Source organism: Haematobia irritans, chromosome 4 (assembly GCF_050003625.1).
Source record: "Haematobia irritans isolate KBUSLIRL chromosome 4, ASM5000362v1, whole genome shotgun sequence".
Lineage (NCBI taxonomy): Eukaryota > Metazoa > Arthropoda > Insecta > Diptera > Muscidae > Haematobia > Haematobia irritans.
In genome coordinates, this window is record NC_134400.1 from 155,085,992 (window position 1) to 155,113,689 (window position 27,698).

Sequence of the window (27,698 nt, forward strand, 5' to 3'; positions counted from 1 at the left end):
AAATGCGTGCTGTCATTAAATATTTACATTAAAAAGGGTTATCGGGACAAGAAATTCATAATGATATGGTGAATGTGTTAGGTGAAAGTGTTCCTTCATATGCAACAGTAAAAAATTGGGTTGCTGAATTTAAACGTGGTCGTACAAACATTGAAGATGAACCACGTAGTGGACATCAGAGAACTGCAACCGGTGGCTTTTTTCGTATTGCAATCTTACCCACAAAATGTCGGTGGCAGTGACTAAGACACCAATTACCATGCGATCTTTTACATTGATACAAATGCGAGAATAAAAACACCACTAGTATATAACAATGTTCGTATGCAGTGTCTCGCAATCTTAAACCAATCGACATCGTAACAACGCTCGGTAAACAAAAACCGAGGTTGGCACTTAAGTGTGATTCAGGGATGGAAAATACAATTTTTAAGGAAGTAAAAAAAAGGTACTTTTTTGAGCGAAAAAGTATTTTTCACAAAATTTTAACAAAAATTCCATTGGAAGATTATTGTCAAGAGCTCCCTTAAATTGAATTTTAAAGAAAATAAAATTCTGTTTTCCAACTCCTAAATTTTAAATATTTTCTTTGTTTAGTCTTATATTCGCTCACAAAGACTACCGTAGTATTGTAATCGCGGCTGCCACAGCTCTACTTTATGGTACTACATAAATTTTCTCTGGAAAATAAAAATAAAATTTTGACAAAATTTTCTATTGAAAAAAAATTTTGACAAAATTTCCTATAGAAATAAAATTTTGACAAAATTTTCTATAGAAATAAAATTTTGACAAAATTTTCTATAGAAATAAAATTTTGACAAAATTTTCTATAGAAATAAAATTTTGACAAAATTTTCTATAGAAAAAAATGTTGACAAAATTTTCTATAGAAATAAAATGTTGACAAAATTTTCTATAGAAATAAAATGTTGACAAAATGTTCTATAGAAATAAAATTTTGACAAAATTTTCTATAGAAATAAAATTTTGACAAAATTTTCTATAGAAATAAAATTTTGACAAAATTTTCTATAGAAATAAAATTTTGACAAAATTTTCTATAGAAATAAAATTTTGACAAAATTTCCTATAGAAATAAAATTTTGACAAATTTCCTATAGAAATAAAATTTTGACAAAATTTTCTATAGAAAAAAAATGTTGACAAAATTTTCTATAGAAATAAAATGTCGACAAAATTTCCTATAGAAATAAAATTTTGACAAAATTTCCTATAGATATAAAATTTTGACAAAATTTCCTATAGAAATAAAATTTTGACAAAATTTCCTATAGAAATAAAATTTTGACAAAATTTCCTATAGAAATAAAATTTTAACAAAAATTCCTATAGAAATAAAATTTTGACAAAATTTCTTATAGAAATAAAATTTTAACAAAATTTTCTATAGAAATAAAATTTTGACAAAATTTTCTATAGAAATAAAATTTTGACAAAATTTCTTATAGAAATAAAATTTTAACAAATTTTCTATAGAAATAAAATTTTGACAAAATTTCCTATAGAAATAAAATTTTGACAAAATTTTGTAAAAGACTATTAGCAAATAAGTTTGTTAAAGACTTTCTTAAAATATTAAAATAGTTCAAAAACAGCAACAAGAACAGAAATTGTAGCCAAAGTGCATGATATGGTATTAAATGGTCGACGAATAAAAGTGTGTGAAATTGCTAATATCATGGGCATCTCAAATGATCGAGTCCATTTAATTTTGCATGAAGAAATACAGATGAAAAAGCTTTCTGCAAGATGGGTGCCGCATTTGTTAACAGTCGATCAAAAACGCATAAGAATGAACATTTCTCAAGCTTGTTTGGATCGTTTTAAGCGAAATAAAATGGATTTCAAGCGTCGTTTCATAACTGTTGATAAGACATGGATCCACCACTATACTCCAGAGACAAAAGAGCAATCCAAATAATGGACTGAAGCTGGAGGAAGTGCCCCAAAGAAGGCAAAAACTATTCAATCGGCTGGTACGGTTAGGCAACGGGTTTTTGGGACTTCAAAGGTATTTTATTGATTGACTATCTGCAAAAGGTTAAAAAAAAAATAAATTCAGAGTACTATTGCAACCTTTCGGATCAATTAAATGTACAAATTCGAGAATAACGTCCTGGCTTACAACAAAAAAAAAAAAATAAGTTTTCATCAAGACAACGCACCTGCGCACAAGAGTGTTTTAACAATGGCTAAAATCAACGAATTAAAGTACGAGTTGCTTGACCTGACCACCCACCTTATTCTCCTGATTTAGCTCCCAGTGACTTTTACTTGTTCCCAAATCTAAAAAAATTCCTTGCTGGCAAGCGATAGAATTGCTTAATCAAGGGATAGAATTGCTAGAAAAGCGCTGGACTAAGCGTATTGAAGTTTCAGGAGATTATATTAAAAAATACAAATATTTTTGAAAAACTAACTATTCTTTTTCATTGATAGGCTAAGAAGTTTCCGAACCGCCCTCGTAATTCGCCTTGAAATGCTTAAATAAATTGGAACAAGTGTTTTTAGTTGCAATAGCAGAAAATTGCTAGCTATTTCAGCTGATGTAGTTTCCTATTTCGGCAGAGATCTTTGTCAAAACATTCAGTTATATTTCTTTCGCAAAGAAACACGTTACTTGAAAAAACTATAAAAACTGCTGACCCTTTGTCAGCAGATAATGACTTCTATTTTAGCAAAATTTTTCTTGATATGAATAACAAAATAATTTGATTAGACATGGATTTATAAGACTGATTCTACGTTGAAAAATGTTTCAATAAATGTTTCATAACAGACAAAAAACTGTTTTTTGCCTTTTGTTGTTGTTGTTATGAATAACAAAATTCTTTGAGTGGACATTCCTTTATCAAACTTTTAATACACCAATATTTTTTATTTCAACGATATCACATAAGTACATACATACATATGCAAATTTAATATATTTTTTTCACCCATAATAAAATTTTTCATTAAATTTCTTCCTTATTAATTTCAAATTTCTTGTATCAAATTAAACAAACAAACAAACAAACAAAAAATGTATTGTACAAATCTCCTACCATGTTGTAAATACTAATTAACAAATTCTATAATACAATGAAATCACAAATGTAACAAAAAAGGGATTTGGTGAAACTTGGGTTGATAAAGTAAGAAATTTTTTAACCTTTTGTTTCCTTCATAACTGCCTATAATAGAACAAATCTAAATCTAGTAGTTTTATTAATCCTATATTTAGACTTGTTGCCCAATGCTTTTCATGTTTCCTCAATGTTTTTATCAAGCGTATTTGCCCCATTATTAATTTATACATTTTCAACCCCTAACTGTCATAGGTTTTGCAATTGTATCAAATTTCTCGTCTCAACCATGGTCTAATGATGGTTGGACCATCTGGTTCAGGAAAATCTACGGCTTGGCGTACATTGCTTAAGGCTCTCGAACGTTTCGAAGGAATTGAAGGTGTAGCTCATGTTATAGATCCTAAGGCTATATCCAAGGAAGCATTGTATGGTGTGTTGGATCCCAATACACGCGAATGGACCGATGGTCTTTTCACTCATGTTTTACGTAAAATCATTGATAATGTTCGCGGTGAAATTAATAAACGGCAATGGATCATTTTCGATGGTGATGTGGATCCCGAATGGGTTGAAAATTTGAATTCAGTATTGGATGATAATAAACTCTTGACTTTGCCCAATGGAGAACGTTTGTCGTTGCCACCCAATGTTCGTATTATGTTTGAAGTCCAAGATCTGAAATATGCTACTTTGGCCACAGTATCGCGTTGCGGCATGGTTTGGTTCTCCGAGGATGTTCTATCAACTGAAATGATCTTTGAAAACTATCTATTGCGTTTGCGATCGATTCCACTGGAGGATACTGATGATGATTTTGTTGGTATTTCGAAACCTACTAAAGACAAAGAAGATGAAGTTTCTCCATGTTTGCAAGTGCAGCGTGACATAGCCATGCTATTGCAACCCTTCTTTTCGGCTGATGGTGTTGTGGTTCGCAGTTTGGAATATGCAGCTAATGAGCAAGAGCATATTATGGACTTTACACGCTTGAGAGCATTGAGTTCATTGTTCTCGATGTTGAATCAAGCAGCAAGGTGAGTTTCTTTATTTATATTCGGACAATTTTCCTCTAGCTAACTTTCGTATTTTTCAACATTTTAAGGAATATTTTGAACTACAATTCAACGCATCCAGACTTCCCATTCTCAAACGATCAATTAGAGCAGTATATAACGAAATCTTTGATATATTCTGTCCTTTGGTCTTTTGCTGGTGATGCTAAACTTAAAGTGCGCACAGATTTAGGAGATTTTGTTCGTAGTGTTACCACAGTAGCATTGCCTGGTGCGGCCGGAGTCCCCATTATCGACTATGAGGTTAGCATGAATGGTGAATGGGTACCATGGTCCAATAAAGTTCCCGTTATTGAAGTGGAAACTCACAAAGTTGCTTCGCCCGATATTGTCGTACCAACTTTGGATACAGTAAGACATGAATCTCTACTCTACACTTGGCTGGCAGAACATAAACCTCTAGGTAAGATTAAGAGCCACATACTTTTTTTGTTTGGCTATTATTTGCAATTTTACAATTTTCAGTGTTATGTGGTCCTCCTGGCTCTGGCAAAACAATGACTTTGTTCTCTGCCCTAAGGGCTTTACCCGATATGGAAGTCGTAGGCTTGAATTTCTCTTCGGCCACCACACCCGAATTATTGCTTAAGACATTTGATCATTATTGCGAATATCGTAAAACACCCAATGGGGTCGTTCTATCTCCTGTACAGATAGGCAAATGGTTGGTACTGTTCTGCGATGAAATCAATTTACCCGATATGGATTCCTATGGCACTCAGCGCGTCATCTCTTTCTTGAGGCAATTGGTTGAACATAAAGGTTTCTACCGTGCCAGTGATCAGGCCTGGGTTTCTTTGGAACGTATACAATTTGTGGGAGCCTGTAACCCTCCAACAGATCCTGGACGTAAACCCCTTTCACATAGATTCTTGCGTCATGTTCCCATTATTTATGTGGATTATCCTGGTGAGACTTCATTGAAACAGATTTATGGCACATTCTCCAGGGCCATGTTACGCTTAATGCCCACTTTGCGAGGTTATGCTGAACCTTTGACCAATGCCATGGTAGAGTTCTATTTAGCTTCTCAAGATCGTTTCACACAAGATATGCAACCTCACTATGTCTATTCACCTCGTGAAATGACCCGTTGGGTTCGTGGTATTTGCGAGGCAATAAGACCCTTGGATTCTCTACCAGTTGAGGGATTAGTACGTATCTGGGCCCATGAAGCGTTGCGTCTCTTCCAAGATCGTTTGGTCGACGACTCTGAGCGAAGATGGACCAATGAAAACATTGATTTGGTAGCCCTTAAGCACTTCCCTGGTATCAATGCTGATGAAGCTCTGGCTCGTCCCATACTCTACAGTAATTGGTTATCAAAAGATTACATGCCGGTCAATCGTGAAGAACTACGAGACTATGTTCGTGCCAGACTTAAGGTGTTCTACGAAGAAGAATTGGATGTACCATTGGTGTTGTTCGATGAAGTCTTGGAACATGTCTTGCGTATTGATCGTATTTTCCGTCAACCGCAAGGCCATTTGTTACTCATTGGTGTTTCGGGTGCTGGAAAAACAACTCTATCCCGTTTTGTTGCTTGGATGAATGGCTTGTCCATTTTCCAAATAAAGGTCCACAACAAATACACCGGAGAAGATTTCGATGAAGATTTGCGTTCGGTATTACGACGCTCTGGTTGCAGAGATGAAAAGATTGCCTTCATTCTGGATGAATCGAATGTCTTGGACTCTGGATTTTTGGAACGCATGAATACTTTATTGGCTAACGGTGAGGTTCCTGGTCTATTTGAAGGTGATGAATATACCACATTGATGACTCAGTGCAAAGAAGGAGCTCAACGTGAAGGTTTGATGTTGGATTCAAGTGACGAATTATACAAATGGTGAGTTTGAAGAGATGATTCCAATAAGTGATATAAGGTCCATCGTGATTTGTTTATAGGTTTACTCAACAAGTTATGCGCAATTTACACGTGGTCTTCACCATGAATCCCTCAACAGATGGCCTGAAAGATCGTGCCGCTACTTCGCCAGCCCTGTTCAATCGATGTGTATTGAATTGGTTTGGCGATTGGTCGGACTCTGCCCTATTCCAAGTTGGTAAAGAGTTCACCACTAGAGTGGATTTGGAGAAACCTGGTTGGGCACCACCTGACTTCTTCCCCTCAGTGTGCCATTTGGTACCTTCCCAACCCACTCATCGCGATGCTGTTATCAACAGTTGTGTCTATGTCCATCAGACATTGCATCAGGCCAATGCCCGTTTGGCCAAACGTGGAGGTCGCACAATGGCTGTTACACCACGTCATTACTTGGACTTTATCCATCATTTTGTCAAACTATACAATGAGAAACGTAGTGATCTTGAAGAACAGCAATTGCATTTGAATGTTGGTTTGAATAAGATTGCTGAAACCGTAGAACAAGTTGAGGAAATGCAAAAATCTTTAGCTGTTAAGAAACAAGAACTGCAGGCTAAGAACGAAGCTGCCAATGCCAAGCTTAAACAAATGTTTAAGGATCAACAGGAGGCTGAAAACAAGAAGAAGCAATCACAAGAATTGCAAAATAAATTGGCCGAACAAACAATTAAGGTGGAAGAGAAACGCAAGTATGTCATGGCCGATTTGGCTCAAGTAGAGCCAGCTGTTATTGACGCACAACAAGGTATGTTTTCTGTTTTCAATTTTTTTAATATAGATCTTAGAGAGATATCGCGACAATTTAAGTTAGCCATCTAAGAGAGTATTTCTAAGTTTAATTTTAATTATTAATGCATAAAATCTTTAGCTGTTAGCGGCATTAAAAAGAAACAATTGGCTGAAATACGTACGATGGCAAATCCACCGCCACCAGTTAAATTAGCCTTGGAATCGGTGTGTGAGCTACTCAATGAGAGTGCACCCGACTGGAAGACCATGCGTGGCGTTATTGTTAGAGAAACATTTATCTCGTCCATTGTCAATTTCCAAACTGAAAATATCACGTACGGCTCGTTTATATACTCTTCTATACTAATCTATAATCCATATTAATCATGTCCTAATATATATATCACACAACACTACTACCTCCCGTCTTCATTAATAATCTCAAATACTCAACGTTCAAAATTCTAATCCATTCAATCGTTATAAAATTCATTTTGCTAATAATTTATGCCTTATCGAATATAAATGTCTTTGTCTAATCGATTATTTGTAAAAAAAAAAAAGAAATTGCAAAAGCCTGTAAATATTATAACTATTTAATCCTTTCATTGTTGGCAAATGGATATATGCAATCTAGGGATTACAAGCACTTTATTTATTATTCTAAATATGCCAATAATATTTGTGATCTTATAAATAAGCGTGTGACAATCACCCATTTCCATTTAAAAACGAAACACTTTCTCTGCCCACAATGCCTATGCCAATTGTCGTGCACTTAAAAATATTTAATTTTTTACATAATTAACATACTATGTATGTATATATTATTGCAAGCTTAGTTGCTTTTTCTAATAATTTTCAAATGATATTGTTTATGGCCGGCCATAGACTTAAATGTACACTTTCTGTACGAATATTTATGAATAAGAATATGGGTAGACTTCTTTTAGAATCTTTTTTTTTCAAAAAAGTGGTGTTAGGGACTGTAGAAATAGAAAATAAACTTTGTATTAAAATTTAGAAAATTCTACTTTTCAGTCTTTCGAGTTGTTTAAACTTTCGACTTTTATAAAATTGTGGAAAAGACCACTTTCGGGAGGGGAGATCGATTCAAAGATTAACTCTCTGTTAATTCTATTACAAAGCGTCTGGAGAATTGGAAAGTCAATAAGGTGTGGAATATGATTTCATTCATGCCACCGTGGTGCAATGCTTAGCATGCTCGCCTTATAACATACATAAGGTCGTGGGTAGAGAATGAAGCCGCCCAGTTGCGCCAATGATTTAAGTCGCCGCCGACCATTTTTGCCAGTCGACTCCGTCGTCGACTCATCTCTACATCGCCAATTAATCAAAAATATCGATTTAAATCAGAAAAATGTCTTAATAACTGTCGTATTTTTTGTCAAAATTTTGAACCTTCCACCGACAATCTATCAATTTCAAGCTGCTATAATAGTTTCGCAAAAATTTAGCTCAGAAAATTTGAAATGTAAATTTGATTGTAAGATTGGTTGTACAACTAATCTCATTATCATTCGAATAACTTCAAATTGATTTTATAATGGATAATTGTCCACCGCCGAATTGACAATCCGCCGCCGCCGGAGTTCAAAATTTAGTGTTAGCCGCCGCCGACAAAAATGGGTCAGCTTCATTCTCTGGTCGTGGGTTCAATTGCAGTTTCGACCGAACCAGTGTTGCCAGTATTTTTCTGGCTTATGTCCCCAAAATGGTACATTTTTGTCCCCAAAACTCTCAAATTTAAATTAAAATTCCCCAAAAAGTTTTTGACCAGCTTTTATGGCATAAAAACTTCAATATAAGCTTTTTGTTTTTTATAAATTTTGGTAAAATTTTATTCATACTTTGTAAGATACGAGTGGTAACCGTGGTAGTAGATCTATCTGAATGATTTCTATATTTATGGAATATATTGTCCAAATTAGTGATGAACACTGATAAGGGGACAAAATTTAGGCCCTCACCCTCACGAAATGATTTCGCAATTGAAAAATATATCTTAGTAAAGCTGAGTAAAATTGGAAATTAGCCTTCGGGCCCTCATTAAAATTCTGCATCCGTTTCTAGTCCAAAACTTCAATTTGCACCCTATTGTATGCCGTGGAATAAAGAAGAGCAATGTATTTCTACTTTGAAAATCCGTTGTAATTCTTCTCTAATAATAAAGAATTTAATGTATGCCCGATTTATTATACTGAACCGTTTTCCATAGAAAATATCCCCAAATTTATGAAAATTCCCCACTAAATCCCCAAGCCCCCAACTCAAAAATTTCGTCTCAACCATTAAAAAATATCCCCAATTTGGGGAAAAAAAAAATTCCCAATACTGGCAACACTGGACCGAACACCAAAAAGTTTTTCAGCGGTGGATTATCCCTCTCTCAGTAATGCTGGTGACATTTCTGTTTCAAAGCTTCTATAAGTTCTTTCGCCGCAAAGTGGAACGCCGTTCAGACTCGTCTATAAAAGGGAGATCCCTTGTCATTGAGCTTAACATAGAATCGGACAGCACTCAGTGATAAGAGAGAAGTTCACCACTGTGGTATTACAATGGACTTAATACTCTAAGTGAGCCAGAAACAAGCGGCTGTCGTTATCCTACACCCAAAGAAATTTGTCAGTAGAAAGAGCACTACAACTGGAACTGCAGTCTTCTGAAATTTGTCTGTTGTTTTTAAACTCGACTAATCAGTCGAAGCCAACAACGTTAAATAGGGGCTTTCCGATATTGGAGGTCTGGAATTTACAAAAAGCTATTTTTGGTTCTTAAACATCCTTTGGGTAACATTTTAAACCCTAAAAATCTTAGAATTGTTATCCTCTAGACCATTAAGCTACATTTTACTATGGGTGTAACCTAACCCAGTTTGACGGATATAAAAACAACTGAATAGGGTCTGAGACCGAGCGACATATTACAAATGATATGCCAAAGAAGTATAAAATCCCCTATTTATGGTAAATATACGTTACTATTATAGATTCAGATATGAATAACAAACGAAATACAGCGCAAACAGAAAGTTTAAGGGTATTGAGAATAAATTAGATTAAATTAAATATAAGAATATTAGAAATTCCTTATACTTTAAAACCAAATGATTTCTCCGAATATAGTCATAAGAAAAGAAATATCTTTTATAATATTTACATACCACTTCCGATATATACAACTCAAAATAATAAAAATTTCACCACATAGCTGTAAAATCTATACGCAAACAACAACTTGTTGAGGTGAGAACAATGGCAAATCCACCATCGGTGGTAAAATTGGCCCTCGAATCGATCTGTTTGCTCCTGGGAGAAAATGCAACCGATTGGAAATCGATTCGTGCCGTTATTATGCGAGAAAATTTCATAAATTCCATTGTATCTAACTTCAGTACTGAGATGATAACGTAAGCATAAGATATTTTTTATGATTCAGTTTTTTAAGAGTTTCTGTTGTTGTTGTTACTATTTTATTTATTTCGCTATTATAATTTTGTTATGTCTGTTATTTGGGGTATGACAACGAAGTTGCAACGAATCTCTTCCTAATGTTTCGCGTTGTTTATATTTTATCTATGCATTTTAGTTGCCAGTAGAATGGTTTCTTTTGTTTGAATTTTCCTTTGTTTCCGTTTAGTTTGGTTTCCAGCCAGTTTCCAGAAATTTCTTTCAAAAAATTATAATTGGCACAAATATTATAGAAATGACAATTTAGGTTCAAAAATACGAAAATTATATATTAAAATTTGGTTTGTAATCTGGAAACAGGCAAGTAAGTTTTTGGATTTCCATTTTTTTATTTTCACTATTAATCAATTGTGTATTTTTTTATTTGTTGTATTAATTTATTAATTTAGTTTTTGATTCCTTGTGTTGGTTTTAGAAATAATTGCATGTAAAGGGCTTATGATTTATTTTATGGCTATGGTTTTTGTTTGTTGCTTTGTTGCTTTGCTGCTTTTTTGCATTTCATCACTTTGCATGCCTATCATTATTATTGTTTTCATTGACATTTACATTTGTAAAATAACAAATTTATTCTCTTATTCCACTTTATGCAGCGATGAAGTTCGTGAAAAGATGAAATCGAAGTACTTAAGCAATCCCGATTATAACTTTGAGAAAGTTAATCGTGCATCTTTGGCTTGTGGTCCTATGGTGAAATGGGCTATTGCACAGGTATGTTCATATGACAACTTCGTATACTTCATTTCTATAGAAAATTTTGTCAAAATTTTATTTCTATAGAAAATTTTGTCAAAATTTTATTTCTATAGAAAATTTTGTCAAAATTTTATTTCTATAGAAAATTTTGTCAAAATTTTATTTCTATAGAAAATTTTGTCAAAATTTTATTTCTATAGAAAATTTTGTCAAAATTTTATTTCTATAGAAAATTTTGTCAAAATTTTATTTCTATAGAAAATTTTGTCAAAATTTTATTTCTATAGAAAATTTTGTCAAAATTTTATTTCTATAGAAAAGTTGTAAAGTAGCTCTTTGTTTGAGAGGTATATTTTCCAAAAGCTACCAAAACATAAACAATTCTACCAATCTACCAAACAGTAGAAACTACCGTTTTTGGCAGAATTCTACCAACTGTGGCAATCAAGACACTCACACCATTTTCTTGAGTCAAGACGATTTCGTGTCACGTACACACCTCTAATGCGTCTCTCAAGTATGGCAGCATCTGATTGGAGCAGGTATTCGGCAACTGGAAAAATGATACCAGTAACTTTCGTTTGTCATTTAATTTTTTTTGTCTCCGTTCCGAGTTTACCTTTTGTTGTAAAACGTCAACAATACCAGTACATGGGTTAGATGAGAATTCTTTCTTATTGGCAATTGGCGTGGTGTGTGTTCGCTTGTCTGCACTAAGCTTAGCTTCATCACGAAATAAATCAATCCAATTAATTTGGAATTGCAATTGTTTAAATCACAGAAATTAAAAAGTTGATTCGTTCAATAAACTTTTGATTTGCTTGATTTTCTTATTGGATGTACAATATCCAATTCAATTCAATTTAGACTTTAATTGAAGAAATATTCATGATATTTTTTCTGAGAACCGGAAAGTATATGGATTAGGCAAATGACTCCGAGAGAAAATTGTATGTGTTTTTATGAATTTATGACAAATATAATGATCTGCTTAAGAATCTTACCAGGACTTTTGCTGGAGGACTGGCTTTCATATTACACCGTTCAGTAGATAACAGTGCTAAACCGCCTCCAGGCAATTTTCTACTAGCCTGAAAAATTTTAAATTTTAGATGAAGCTGGGGAATTTAAAGAAAAAATACGATGAGTGTTTAATAGCGTCGTCTACTTGATTAATCTGTGCTTACTTGTCATTAACTTATTTTGGTTGTCTTCGACCAACCAACTCTTTATCATTCTTACAGATCGAATATGCTGATATGTTGAAACGTGTCGAACCCTTGCGTGATGAATTGCGTTCGCTGGAAGAGCAAGCTGCAATTAACAAAACTAATGCTGATGAGACTAAAGCTTTGGTTGAACAATTGGAACAAAGTATTGCTGCTTACAAGGAAGAGTATGCTCAATTGATTTCACAAGCCCAAGCCATTAAAACTGATTTGGAGAATGTTCAAGCCAAGGTCGACCGTTCAATTGCTTTGCTGAAGAGTTTGAACATTGAACGCGAACGTTGGGAGTGCACAAGTGAAACATTCAAATCTCAAATGTCCACCATTATTGGTGATGTATTATTGTCGGCCGCTTTTATTGCATATGGTGGTTACTTTGACCAACATTATCGTACCAACCTCTTCACCACTTGGAGTGAACACTTGCAATCGGCTAATATACAATATCGTCCAGATATTGCCCGAACCGAATATCTTTCTAATCCAGATGAGCGCTTGAGATGGCAAGCTAATGCCTTGCCCACCGATGATTTATGTACGGAGAATGCTATAATGCTGAAGAGATTCAACAGATATCCCTTGATTATTGATCCCTCCGGTCAAGCAACCACTTTCTTGCTTAACGAATATGCTGGCAAAAAGATTACGAAGACCAGTTTCTTGGACGATTCATTCCGCAAAAATCTGGAATCGGCCTTACGTTTTGGTAATCCATTATTGGTGCAGGATGTAGAAAACTATGATCCTATATTGAACCCGGTATTGAATCGTGAGTTGAGACGTAGTGGCGGTCGTGTTTTGATTACGCTTGGTGATCAAGATATCGATTTGTCGCCATCGTTTGTCATATTTCTTTCAACCAGAGATCCTACAGTGGAATTCCCACCGGACATATGCTCTCGTGTGACATTCGTCAACTTTACCGTAACCCGAAGCTCATTGCAGTCTCAATGTTTGAACCAGGTTTTGAAGGCCGAACGTCCGGATATCGACGAGAAACGTTCAGATTTATTGAAATTGCAAGGCGAATTCCGCTTACGTTTGAGACAATTGGAGAAGAGTCTACTTCAGGCCCTCAACGATGCCAAGGGTAAGATTTTGGATGATGATTCTGTAATTGCTACTCTGGAAACATTGAAGAAGGAGGCCTACGATATCAACCAAAAGGTAGATGAAACTGACAAGGTTATTGCCGAAATTGAGACGGTATCACAACAATATCTTCCTTTGTCGGTGGCATGTAGTAACATCTATTTCACCATGGACAGTCTTAATCAAGTTCATTTCTTGTACCAATACTCGTTGAAAATGTTCTTGGACATTTTCTCTACAGTGTTGTACAACAACAAAAAATTGGATGGCAAATCTGATAATACTGAGCGTTTGGGTATTATAACTCGTGATCTTTTCCAAGTGTGTTATGATAGAGTAGCACGTGGAATGCTCCATAATGATCGTTTAACATTTGCCTTGTTGATGTGTAAGATCCATCTGAAGGGCACAACGGAAATGAATCTGGACGACGAATTCAATTTCTTCTTAAGAAGCAAGGAAGGTTTAATGGCCAATGCTACTCCAGTAGAAGGATTAAGTCTAGAGCAAATTGATTGTGTTAATCGTTTGGCCACTCGAGTTCCCATCTTCCGCAAATTGGTAGAGAAGTTAAGCACTATTCCTGAATTGGGTGCTTGGTTGCAACAGAGTTCACCCGAACAGTGTGTACCACAATTATGGGATGAGTCTAAGGCCCTTAGCCCAATATCAACAGCCGTACATCAGTTGCTTTTGATTCAAGCCTTCAGACCCGATCGTGTTATTGCTGCGGCCCACAATGTTGTCAATGCCGTATTGGGAGCCGACTTTATGCAAACTGCTGAAGATGAATTAGACTTTGCCTCAGTTGTTGAGAAGCAGTTGAATTGCAATACCCCAGCTTTGCTTTGCTCTGTGCCCGGTTTCGATGCTTCAGGACGTGTGGATGATTTGGCCGCCGAGTTGAATAGGCAAATTTCTAGCATTGCAATTGGTTCGGCCGAAGGTTTCAACCAAGCTGAGTCCGCCATCAATATGGCTTGCAAGAATGGCAGATGGGTGATGTTGAAGAACGTGCACTTGGCACCTCAATGGTTGGTGCAATTGGAAAAGAAAATGCATTCACTACAACCCCACTCCAACTTCCGTCTCTTCTTAACTATGGAAATTAATCCCAAAGTACCAGTTAATCTTCTAAGAGCTGGAAGAATATTTGTGTTTGAACCACCACCAGGTATCAGAGCCAATTTGTTGCGAACATTCTCTACAGTGCCAGCGGCTCGTATGATGAAAACTCCCAGTGAGAGGGCTCGTTTGTACTTCCTATTGGCTTGGTTCCATGCAATTGTCCAGGAAAGATTGCGTTATGTGCCTCTTGGTTGGGCTAAGAAATATGAATTTAATGAGAGTGATTTGAGGGTAGCTTGTGATACCTTAGACACATGGATCGATAGCACAGCCATGGGTCGCACGAACTTGCCACCAGAAAAGGTGCCATGGGACGCTTTGGTGACATTGCTTTCACAATCTATATATGGTGGAAAGATCGATAATGACTTTGATCAACGCTTGTTGCAATCATTCTTGAAGAAACTTTTCACAGCTCGTTCCTTCGAGGCTGACTTCGCCTTGGTTGCCAATGTAGATGGGGCTTCGGGAGGACAACGTCATATTACTATGCCCGATGGAACTCGCAGAGATCATTTCTTGAAATGGATAGAAAATCTTACCGATAGGCAGACACCATCGTGGTTGGGTCTACCCAACAATGCCGAAAAGGTTCTACTCACCACTCGTGGTACGGACTTGGTAAGCAAACTGTTGAAAATGCAACAATTGGAGGATGACGATGAATTTGTCTATACCGCTGAGGAAACTAATGAGCAAGCTGCTGCTGCAGCTGCACAACGTGAAGATGGAAGACCATCATGGATGAAGACTTTACACAATTCGGCCACTGCATGGTTGGAATTGTTACCGAAGAATCTGGCAACACTCAAGAGAACTGTGGAAAATATCAAGGACCCTCTATACCGTTACTTCGAGCGTGAAGTTACCATGGGTGCCAAACTATTGCAAACAGTTATTTCCGATTTGCAAGATGTCGTACTCATTTGTCAAGGAGAAAAGAAACAAACCAATCACCATCGCTCCATGTTGTCCGAATTGGTGAGAGGCATTATACCCAAGGGCTGGAAACGTTATACAGTACCAGCTGGTTGTACCGTCATTCAGTGGGTAACTGATTTTAGTAACCGTATACAACAACTGCAAAAGGTATCGCAATTGGTTTCCCAAGCTGGAGCCAAGGAGTTGCAAGGATTCCCAGTGTGGTTAGGTGGTTTATTGAACCCTGAGGCTTATATTACAGCAACACGCCAATGTGTTGCACAAGCTAACAGCTGGTCTCTGGAAGAATTGGCCTTGGATGTGACCATTACGGAGACAGGGGTCAATACCGAAACAAAAGATAGTAGTTTCGGTGTTACTGGTTTGAAATTGCAAGGAGCCCATTGCAAGAACAATGAGTTGCTATTGGCAACTACCATCATGATGGATTTACCACTGACCGTCTTGAAATGGGTTAAGTAAGTATTGAAGACTCAATGGGAGTTTAGGAATTTTGACTGAGTCCATTTTGTTTTTTTTGCAGACTTACTACTGAACATCGTGTGAGCAAATTGACTTTGCCGGTATATTTGAACTCAACACGCTCCGAATTGTTATTCACCATTGACATGGCGGTAGCTGCTGGCCAGGATCCCCATAGTTTCTATGAGCGTGGTGTTGCCATTTTGACTTCGACCGCTTTGAACTAAAAATATTAACAAGAATATAATATTCAATGCTTAATGAATTACTAAAAATATATGAAATATATCCTCTCAAAATTATGAAATTATATGTAACTGCTTTCTAAAAGAATTAAATAAAATTTAACAATGTATTTCAAAACAAAAACTAAACTGATTCTCGTTAACAGCTCTGCTCTTCATTATTGCATGCGAGAAAATTTCAATGTTAGCAAACTGCATTGATATAAAAATTGTTACATGCGCAGTACAGTGTCTATACTTTTGCAGGATGTTCGGTATTTGTGTGTGTGTAGTGTAACGAATATCCTAACATTTGTTATCATTTGCAACATTGTACTTACATGGGGTTCCATGGTGTAATGGTTAGCACTCTGGACTCTGAATCCAGCGATCCGAGTTCAAATCTCGGTGGGACCTATTCATTTTGCATAATGTGGAAAATTTATTACATCTGGAGCAATTGCACTTTAACATACTGGTACTTCAACAATTTGCTTAAATTTCATGTATATTATGTAATTTGGTGTTCTGGTTCGACCAAGGTAAAAATGTTTTTCCCGGAACATTTTTACCTTGGACGAACCAGGTTAGGTAATTTATTTATGAGGGTGTTTGTAAAGGTTATTTATTGTTCAGTATAAAAAATGTTGATGTTCTAAAGCTTGTTCCAAGTGCTATAAACTGCATTACATTTTAAAGTTCGGTTTTATCCCCATAGTTTCCATACACCACATCACATGGACGGCAGGAGTGTGCAGGCAGTTGAATATTAGTGTCGATGGCGAAATAAATTTCGACCATAAATTATCCCAAGATTCTTGGCGTCACATTCGACAGTCTTTCAAGTCGTCTCTCATGCCACAGCAATTTGTGATCAGCTCCGTGGTAGAACCAAGGTCCTCAAGTCACTTAACGGCAACACATGGAATGCTGACAAAGAAACCTTTTTAACAACCTATAAGGCATTGGTCGGTCAGTGGATACCACAAACAAGCGACATGCTGTGGAATAACATAAAAACCAGTCAGAACACTGCCCTTAGAACTGCGACAGGACTCTTCGAAGTACACTCCTGAATCACCTTTATGTGGAGAACAAGATTTTCTCAGTGCGTAGACACAATTATATGTTGTCAAAGCAGTATTATCACAGTAATCATCTAAACCACCACTTTATGGATAAAAAAAAATACCATCCAGGAATGTAAGGATTGATCTACATTTTCTAGAGCGCGAGTTCCAGCGCCACAAAAGAGAGTCTCTAGATCAGGGGCCAAATCACCGCATTCGTCATCGAGTTCTGTTTCGTATAGAGAAACATTTCGATCGCATTAAATTTTTGGATCACCGCATTCGATCGTCATTTATTTTGTCTACTACTTTTTTTTTATATTGCTGTAAACATATGGTAATAAGAAATTGGAAGCGAAATAGAATTTCAAAATAATTTTTTGTGATCAAGATATGTTATTTCTGAGATATTTATATTGTTTTTGTGTGTTAAAATATATGTGTAAAAATATATCATGAATCCAAGTGTTTTTTATACCCACCACCATAGAATGGTGACGGGGGTATAATAAGTTTGTCATTCCGTTTGTAACACATCGAAATATCGATTTCCGACTATATAAAGTATATATATTCTTGATCAGGGAGAAATTCTAAGACGATATAACAATGTCCGTCTGTCCGTCTGTCTGTCTGTCTGTTGTAATCACGCTACAGTCTACAATAATGAAGCAATCGTGCTGAAATTTTGCACAAACTCGTCTTTTGTCTGCAGGCAGGTCAAGTTCGAAGATGGGCTATATTGGTCCAGGTTTTGATATAGTCCCCATATAAACCAACCTCCCGATTTGGGGTCTTGGGCTTATAGAAATCGAAGTTTTTATCCTATTTGCCTGAAATTTGAAATCTAGAGGAATTTTATGACTATAAAGAGGTGTGCCAAAAATGATGAGTATCGGTCCATGTTTTGGTATAGCCCCCATATAGACCGATCTCCCGATTTTACTTCTTGGGCTTATAGAAACCGCAGTTTTTATTCAATTTACCTGAAATTGGAGATCTAGAGGTATTGTAGGACCACAAATACGTGTGCCAAAAATTGTGAGTATCGGTCCATGTTTTGGTACGGTCCCCATATAAAACGACCTCCCGATTTTACTTCTTGGGCTTATAGAAACCGTAATTTTTATCCAATTTGTCTGAAATTGGAAATCTAGAGGTATTGTAGGACCACAAATACGTGTGCCAAAAATTGTGAGTATCGGTCCATGTTTTGGTACGGTCCCCATATAAAACGACCTCCCGATTTTACTTCTTGGGCTTATAGAAACCGTAATTTTTATCCAATTTGTCTGAAATTGGAAATCTAGAGGTATTTTAGGACCATAAAGAGGCGTGCCGAAAATGGTGAGTATCGGTCCATATGTTAGTATAGCCTCCATAAGAACGATCTCCCGATTTAACTCCTTGGGTTTCTAGAAACCGTAGTTTTTATCTGATTTGCCTGAAATTGTAAATATTCTGGTATTTTAGGCTCACAAAAACGTGTATCGGATTAAGTTTTTATCGGTCCATTTGGTAATGCCTCCATATAGACTGACTTCACTTCTTGAGGGTGTGGAAGGCGCACTGATCATGAAAATTGCTTGAAACTCAATGTAAAATTTCCACATTTTACTTCTACAGACTTAAGATTTCAAATCATGACGTTATTTTATAATTTCTTGCACACTTACAAGAGATCTTAATGATTCCTCTAAAACTCAAACAAAAATGGTTCTTATAAATCCAGAATCTGATATAGTCCTCATAGGTGAAATCTTTAAATTTATCTACGGGAAGTGTCCTCAAGCCCTCCTGAAATTTCAAAGGAAACCCCAATATTTGGTTCATGGTGGTGGGTATTTAAGATTCGGCCCGGCCGAACTTAGTGCTGTATATACTTGTTGTTTGTTTTCCTCGTCTTCGGATTCAGAGGATGAGTACAAAGTGGCATTATTAAGGAAAAATATTCGTGATAAAAGCAGTCCTTTAGCATTGCCTGAAGTAGAGTGATTCTATTTTGAAGTGAGTGCTTTTAACTAATTATGTTTTTAACATCCATAGATTTAAAAGACGTTTTCGTCTGTCAAAAGAAGCTTTCTTGAAAAAATAAGTTTTTTGATGCGGCTACTGAGCATTCCTTTCTTTGATCTGTTTCCCTAAATGCAAGTAATATTATATTTTCTTAAGTGTATTTTGCCAAAATAGAATAAGAATTACATTTTCACCAACTTGTTTCTTTTTGTTTACCTTTTTTCTGCTCAAAAATCACTACATACTTCGTTTTCGATAGCATGCTACCTATCGTGTTCAACTTCGAGTAGAAACAATTCAATAACGACTGCGGTGATCCGCGTAAACTACATTACGATGACGAAGAACTCGATTTCGACTACGGTGATTTGGCCCCAGGCAGGTCTGAACAGGATTCATGAGAGTAAATTACACTAGTTTCCAAAATAAGTTTTTTTCATGTACACTTGATGAGATGTGACTTTTCTATGTATTTTGATCTCCTGAATTCGAAAAAAAAATTTAAATTTTTCATGGAATAGTTTTTGAGATATCCCGTTATTTTTAGTCTTTCGCTCTTTTTTCACTAAACAAATTATATCTCGAGTTAGAAATGTCCGATTATATCGTTGTTGGAACTTAAATGAAAGGTTTTGAGATGACGAATAATCGCACATAATTGCATCCGTGATAATTAAGTGGTTCAAAAAATATCGATGCAAAAAGGGCAACTTAAAAAAAAAATCATATCTTACAGTGACCCTTTTCCGCCGGGAAAGTACAAACCATTGGAAAAACGTCAGGTTTCTCTTCATGGTCGTAAAGATGACACTCTATCGTAAGTAATAAGACGAAAATCTAATTCGATATATAATTAGTTTAGTGAAAAAGAGAGCGATAAACTAAAAATAACGTTCCATAAAACATTTTTTTCGAATTCGGCAGATCAAAATACATAAGAAAATTCACCTCTCATCAAATGTACATTTTCAGTGTAAACTAGTGTCCTCAGCCACACTATTCACCACGTGGAATAACATACAAACCTGTCAGAATGCTGCCCTTAGAACTGCGACAGGATGTTTTCGCACTACACTCCTGAATCACCTTTATGTGGAGACCAAGATTTGCCTAGTGCGTAGACATAATTATGTTGTGAAATCCGAATTATCGCAGTAATCATCCAAACCACCATCTTATGGATAAACAACCACCACCTACATTATCTAGAGCGCGAGTTCCAGCGCCACAAAAGAGAGTCTCTAGCAGCGTTGCCAGAATTGTTTCACCAAAAACCGCTAGATTTGTCCAAAAAACTAGCCAAAAAAAGCTAAAAAATTAAAAAAAAATAGCTAGAAAAAAAGCTAAATTTTTTTGTATCTAAAGTCACATTTTTGATTGAAATTTAACAAACTTAAAGGCTTTATTTCACTTAAAATGCATATTATTTTAATTGTATTCAATTTAATTCCATTTCTGTGAGACTGTAAGAAAATCTAAATCATATTAGCTCTGTTCGCGTACTCGATACATTTTGATTACTATCACAAATTTTTACTGGAAGTCCTTCGTTTATATTTCCTTGTAAAAACATTTTTCCCACACGCAGAGAAGGAATATGATCACCTCAAACATGTTTCAAGAGCAAAATGTTATTTTTGTATGGTGACCATGTAACATGTTTGTCACTAAAATGTTATTTTATCGTCAAATATAAACTGCTTGCCGAAATCAGATACATGATTTCCGAGCAAATAACATGGTTGCGAAAACCATGTTACATGGTCACCACCCAAAAATAACATTTTGCTCTTAAAACATGTTTGAGGTGATCATATTCCTTCTCTGGGTGCAGTGAACTTGCAATTGTCAGCTGGTTAATCATGCATTAGAAAATATCTATATATTTTGTTTTAACTGAATTAATGATAAATTCGTGAACGTGTACACTTCTCTTAATTTTACCCAAGAGAATACACTGAAAAAACAGTGAACCCACCAGGAAAGATAACTTTCGATTAATTTTAGAAAATTTGGAACTATTTTAGAAAATTTTAACTAAACGGTATTACAAGCGCTGGCATCACTCCGATATGGCAAAAATAAGTAAATATTTTTCGACAAATTCAAGAAAATTTATTAGACATAACTAATTTTTTTCAGTAGTTAAAGAAAATTTTGTAGTTTTAAGAGAAATCTTGGAGTTCAAAATTGCAAGAATGTCTTTAGTGACATATGAAGTTCATGATGGACATATTTTTGGTAAAATTTACAAATTTAAAGAAATAATGAACTATTTTGTAAGAAATACGAAATTAGGAAATCTTTATGCTTTATTTGTGTATAACTTTTTCCCGTTTTTTAGTTCATTTAACTAACATACGCAAAAAATTATTTGACTAAAATAAACTTTTTCCAAACATAATGATTCTATGAACTAATATAAAGTTAATATGGCTTTAGTGAAATAGAGAGTTCACTTTTTTTTTGAGTGTATCACTACGAATTTTTTATTGCATTTTTTGGTGTTAAAAAAATAATACCACATTCAAAACTTTATTTCCTTAATTATTTCTATGTTCGGTTCCAAAGATTTTGTACACTAATGATTTTTGTATTGATTCCGAGTCAAATTTGAATTTATTCGTTTTCTCAGCTTTTTCTTCATGAGCTATCACAGTGCTTTAAAAATGTGCTAACGAAAACTTAAATTTTCAAATTCAGACTCGACTTTAAGTAGAAATTATTTTATGTATACGTTTTTAAAATAAAATGTTTAAAAACCTCTTCTATTTTTTAACGTTATTTTGGTTTGTGGTCAAGATACAAAAACTCCACAAATTTAAAGACTATTAATTTAAAGAATTTTTTAGAATTGACCCTAGCCTTCTTTCATGAAAAGATACCCATTTTTAAGTTGAATCACTTAACTATAAGGACAAAACGACTTTATCGGCTTTTGGACAAGGAAACAGTTTATATAAGAGAAATTCACAAATGCTATTATAACCAAAATTCGCGTTCGTATTTTAAGGACTTGATATCTTTGGCCTCACGACAATATTTATTTAGTGTACAAAGCAATTCACATCTACTATTTTAATTTAGTAATATCATAATAACTTTAGAATATTAAAATAACATAAAAAGGATAAACGAGTCAAATGCTAATATTCCTAATAATTTACTGACAGTTTATATAAGGAATTTGCATGGTAATAGTAGATTTAAAGTTTACGATGACTTTTATGAATACGAGGCAAGAACTTTACCACAAGGTGTATTTGCTGCAAAAATGCCCGCATAATGGCTGGAATAATTATTAATGTTTCAATTGAGATTTGAAACATGTGAAAAACCTTATTCTGGCAGCAAGGCTTAGATAAAAATGAAGTTTTATCCATATTTCAATAGGAACATGTCGAAAATAAAAAAAGCCAAAAATAGCTAAAAGGGTCATGAAAAAAAAGCCAGAAAAAAGCTAAAAGCTAAATGCATTTTTTTCCCGCTAAACGTCTTCAAAAAAGCCAAATCTAGCGGGAAAAAAGCTAAATTGGCAACGCTGGTCTCTAGATCAGGCAGGTCTGGACAAGATTCTCATGAAATTATTTGAAGAAAACCAAAAGATTGTGAAAAGTATGTTGGTGAACATTTGTCGAAATTCAATATAAAATAAAGTGAAATTTTCCAAATATTGTTTGAAAACAAACGCATATGCCAAACAAAAAATTATCACCCGGAACGAAATTTTAGACAAACGAAATTATCCTTTACAACATTTTATTTTACAGCAAATAAACGCGAGGGTTTTTATTTGTTTTTAGAGAAAAGTTTTTCGTGTCAAAAGAAAATGTTTTTTGTCTAATATTTCGATTCACGGAAAAGTAAACTCTTCTTTCAGATACTCTAACAACATTTTATTTTAGTAACTTGGCTTGGTACAATTTCTCAATCACCCTTATTCCTGAAGTCGCCCTCGCTCTCGCCGTCGCTTTTTGTCGTCTTTCGCTTTTAAGTCGTCTCGTCATTCATTTGGTATTCCTGCGAAGTGGCGACGGCGACGACGACGACGACGATTACTTTTTGTACCAATTACAATAATCGTTAATAAAAGGCCGATATCACTAGAAAACAATCAGCTGATGTACAACAAAAGAATTTTCATTTTTTCGGTTTAAAATATTTTTATTTCTCACGCAATTCTAAGCCGGAAAGTTAAGAAAAAATATTTAATTTGACGCGGAACAAATGTGGATATATTCGAGGACTGTTAAAGCTTCCAAAACTACAAAAATGGCGACGACGCTGAGATCAATGGCACAAGGATCATCGTGACGTGCAAAACTGAATTTTAATTATTTGCGTTTAAAATGCTGTTTGTTTGAAATCCAATGTGGACTTGGAAAATCAAAATAAATGATAATTTTGACTCGGGAAATGATTTAGATATCTACATTAGGACAATAACAACATCCGGCATATACAATTGGAACGACGTTGACATTATGTGTCCAAGGATCATTCAAAGTTCGACACAATTGTTACCTAAGTTTGGTGCTAAATAAAATACATTGGCCTTGAAGAATTTCTATTAAAAATAAATGGAATTGAAAATCAACACGTTTACTTTAATTGTACAGTGTTCTTTTCTATGATTTGAATGTGATGACCATAACTGCTATATATACGGATTTTTCCCCATTTTGTTTGTAATTGTTTAAGATTAGTCACTTTACCTCTTACCAATTTCCATTTTTTACATTTATTTTTCAATTGTTCGATTAATAAAGTCTAAAAAACTTCTTCAAAAATTAAACACTAAACTCGTCGCTGGTAAATTTAAAGGCGACAAAAAGCGACGATGTTGGCGACAAAAAGCGACACCAGGAATACCGATTTTCTTCGATAGCAGAATATATCGACGAACGGAATACCAATTAGTGGCGAATGACGAAAAGCGACGGCGAGGGCGACTTCAGGAATAAGGGTGAATATTGACGGCGCTTCTCTAATGAGATTTAGATACGAGTGTATACGACTGTTTTTGACAAGGTGGGGATTCTGAGAAGTATTGTCAAATTAAAACAAGTAAGTAAAGTCTAAAGTCGGGCGGGGCCGACTATATTATACCCTTCACCACTATGTAGACCAAAAATTTGTGTTACCATTTCAACTCCTTCAAATTTGTTGGGAGTTATTATGATGGCTTTTATAAGAAATATTTATATAATTTATATACAATATGGAGAACATTTTTTGTACTTCTATAAATAAAGCTAGAACAATTTTAATGCAATTGTACGAAATAATATTTACGATTTATCGAGCGAGAAACACGTATTCGAGATAAAGGAAAATTTAAGTAATATTTAAAATTGTTGCTACAGTGGGACTTTCACAAGGATATTGGTTAAATCTCGGCATTATATGTGGTCAATTGTGGGTTGTGATATATTTTTTGGCCTAGTTTATTTAAAACTCGACCGTTTTGTGGAAAGTGTGGTATTACAGTGTGAAATATGACTACGAAATCTGAACCAATGAGATCAAAAGTCACGCTACTGCCTTCAATAATGAAGCAATCGTGCTGAAATTTTGCACAAACTCGTCTTTTGTCTGCAGGCAGGTCAAGTTCGAAGATGGGCTATATCGGTCCAGGTTTTGATATAGTCCCCATATAAACCGACCTCCCGATTTGGGGTCTTGGGCTTATAGAAATCTTAATTTTTTTCCAATTTGCCTGAAATTTGAAATCTAGAGGTATTTTATGGCTATAAAGAGATGTTCCAAAAATTGTGAGTATCGGTCCATATTTTGATATAGCCCCCATACAGACCGATCTCCAGATTTTACTTGGGCTTATAGAAACCGTAGTTTTTATCCAATTTGCCTGAAATTTTAAATCTAGAGATACCTTAGAACCGTAAAGAGGTGTGCCAAAAATGGTGAGCATTGCACCATGTTTTGGTATGGTCCCCATATAAACCGACCTCCCCATTTGGGGTCTTGGGCTAATAGAAACCGTAGTTCTAGAGGTACTTGAGGACCATCAAAAGGTCTGCCGAAAATGGTCCGTATCGTTCTATGTTTTGGTATAGCAACCATATAGACCGATATCCCGATTTTACTTCTTGGGCTTCTAGAATCCGAAGTTTTTATCCAATTTGCCTGAAATTGGAAATCTAGAGGTATTTTCGGGCCATAAAGTGCCGAAAACGGTGAGTATCGGTCCATATTTTAGTAGCAGGCTCACAAAAACGTGTATCGGATTAAGTTTTTATGGGTCCATTTGGTAATGCCTCCATATAGACCGACTTCACTTCTTGAGGGTATAGAAGGCGCACTAATCCTGAAAATTGCTTGAAACTCAATTTAAAATTTCCAGATTTTACTTCTCGGGTGAAAATCTACAGATTTAAGATTTCAAATCAAGACGTTATTTTACATTTTCTTACACACTTACAAGAGATGTTAATGATTCCTCTAAAACTCAAACGAAAATGGTTCTTATAATTCCAGAATCTGATATAGTTCCCATAGGTGAAATCTTTAAATTTGTCTTCGGGAAGTGTCCTCAAGTCCTCAAGCCTTCCTAAAATTTCAAAGGAAACCCTAGTTTTTGTTGAAGTGTGCCAAATTTTATTGAAATCGGTTCAGATTTAGATATAGCTCCCATATATATCTTTCGCCCGATATTGACTAATACGGTCCCAGAAGCCAGAGTTTTACCCCAATTTGGTTAAAATTTTGCACTAGGAGTACAATTAGTAGTGTAGTCAAGTGTGTCAAATTTTATTGAAATCGGTTCAGATTTAGATATAGCTCCCAAATATATCGTTCTCCCGATTTACACTCATATGACCACAGTGGCCAATCTTTTAATCCGATTTAATTGAAATTTTGCGCAGGGAGTAGAATTAGCATTGTAGCTATGCGTGCCAAATTTGGTTGAAATCGGTTACTCCGATTTAATTGAAATTTTACACAGGGAGTAGAATAAGCATTGTAGCTATGCGTGCTAAATTTGGTTGAAATCGGTTCAGATTTACAGATAGCTCCCATATATAGCTTTCGCCCGATTTACACTCATATGACCACAGAGGCCAATTTTTTGCTCCGATTTAGTTGAAATTTTACACAGGGAGTAGAATTAGCATTGTAGCTAAATTTGGTTGAAATCGGTTCAGATTTAGATATAGCTCCCATATATATGTTTTTCTGATTTCGACAAAAATGGTCAAAATACCAACATTTTCCTTGTAAAATCGCCACTGCATAGTCGAAAATTTGTTTAGTGCATTAGCCGACTTAAATTTTGAGTATATAGATTTTGTAGATGTCTATCAAATTCTGTCCAGATCGAGTGATATTTAAATGTATGTATGTATTTGGGACAAACCTTTATATATAGCCCCCAACACATTTGACGGATGTGATAGGTATCGAAAATTTAGATCTATAAAGTGGTGCAGGGTATAATATAGTCGGCCCCGCCCGACTTTAGACTTTCCTTACTTGTTTTCTTTATTATAATTCGATATTTCTATCTCCTTGGGAAATTCTGGGAATTTAAATTCATTTTAAATTCATCGCTTCTGCACCATTTCCACACCACTTCCGGATCCAAAAAGAACATTTTCACTATTTTTTGGCGACGCTTTTTTTTGTTGGGATATGGAACAAAACAATCATGCTCCGAAAGTTGATAGGTACTACTAAGACAATTTTTAGGAATGCGTTAGGTTCGAATACAGGGTGCGCATGGAATATGACGCATCACAGGTGCATTAAATAAAACAGGAACACATGCCCTTAACGCCATGCGACATCTACTGTCTTTAAAAATATAGGTCAAACCATTATCGATGTGGTCGAAAATTTCTGATCACCAAGTAGGTAGGCAGACGAGTGGGAGGAATGACTAGGTTATGTAGACTCGGGACGTAATTTGAGTATTGGAATATAACTATTGTGGCGTGTAGGACCAATACTTACGTTAGGCCCATTTTCAATGAGAAGAAAGGATACATTTAAGCAAATTCATCTGACTGATACACATACATATGCCTTCAATAATCCTGGCAACACTGTTCAACAAAAATCCTGACATGCGCATTACCTATTGCAATACTGTAATTATGACATATATTTGTCTACTAGTGGATTATCCTTAATAGCAGCAGGTTCCATGGTGTAATGGTTAGCACTCTGGACTCTGAATCCAGCGATCCGAGTTCAAATCTCGGTGGGACCTGAGAAATCCATCATTTCGCAGTTATATTTTTATATCATAGGCAATTATGTCTGATTTGGGTATAGCAATTTCGATCAGACTACACTGATATAAAAAGTTTTGTTATATTATCGAAATCTTTCATTAAAAGTGAGCCAACGAAACAAATTCGTTAATACAATGAAAGTTTTCGTTATTATAACGAATTTTCTGTTATTCAACATAACCTTTCGTACTATTAACGAATATTTTCATTGTATTAATGAAAATGTTGCGTTATATCAATGAAAAATTTTCGTTGGCTCAATATTAATGAAATTTTCTTTCTGTGTACTAGAAACATTGATCATC

The 27,698-nt window shown here is 35.2% G+C and overlaps 1 protein-coding gene and 2 non-coding genes across 11 annotated transcripts in view; all 3 read left to right on the forward strand.

Annotated features, from left to right (window-relative positions):
* Nucleotides 1-16,199, forward strand: part of Dhc64C (dynein heavy chain, cytoplasmic) — a 39,077-nt gene extending 22,878 nt beyond the window's left edge. For 3 of the 9 annotated variants that reach the window (XM_075303714.1, XM_075303720.1, XM_075303716.1), the window contains 9 exons: nt 3,135-3,161; nt 3,348-4,129; nt 4,198-4,571; nt 4,634-6,017; nt 6,077-6,801; nt 10,017-10,215; nt 10,870-10,987; nt 12,217-15,821; nt 15,887-16,199. In XM_075303714.1, coding sequence (XP_075159829.1) covers nt 3,135-3,161; nt 3,348-4,129; nt 4,198-4,571; nt 4,634-6,017; nt 6,077-6,801; nt 10,017-10,215; nt 10,870-10,987; nt 12,217-15,821; nt 15,887-16,052 — 7,380 coding nt within the window. In that variant the 3' untranslated portion in view covers nt 16,053-16,199. Of the gene's footprint in view, nt 1-3,134; nt 3,162-3,347; nt 4,130-4,197; nt 4,572-4,633; nt 6,018-6,076; nt 6,802-6,924; nt 7,121-10,016; nt 10,216-10,869; nt 10,988-12,216; nt 15,822-15,886 lie in introns of all 9 variants that reach the window. The other 6 variants (XM_075303717.1, XM_075303721.1, XM_075303719.1 and 3 more) reach the window with 3 other exon arrangements.
* A 195-nt stretch (nt 16,200-16,394) lies between these two features.
* TRNAQ-CUG (transfer RNA glutamine (anticodon CUG)) lies at nt 16,395-16,466 on the forward strand. The gene has a single exon. It is a non-coding gene; the product is annotated as a tRNA-Gln (tRNA).
* A 10,830-nt stretch (nt 16,467-27,296) lies between these two features.
* On the forward strand, nt 27,297-27,368 carry TRNAQ-CUG (transfer RNA glutamine (anticodon CUG)). The gene has a single exon. It is a non-coding gene; the product is annotated as a tRNA-Gln (tRNA).
* The last annotated feature ends 330 nt before the right edge of the window (nt 27,369-27,698 follow it).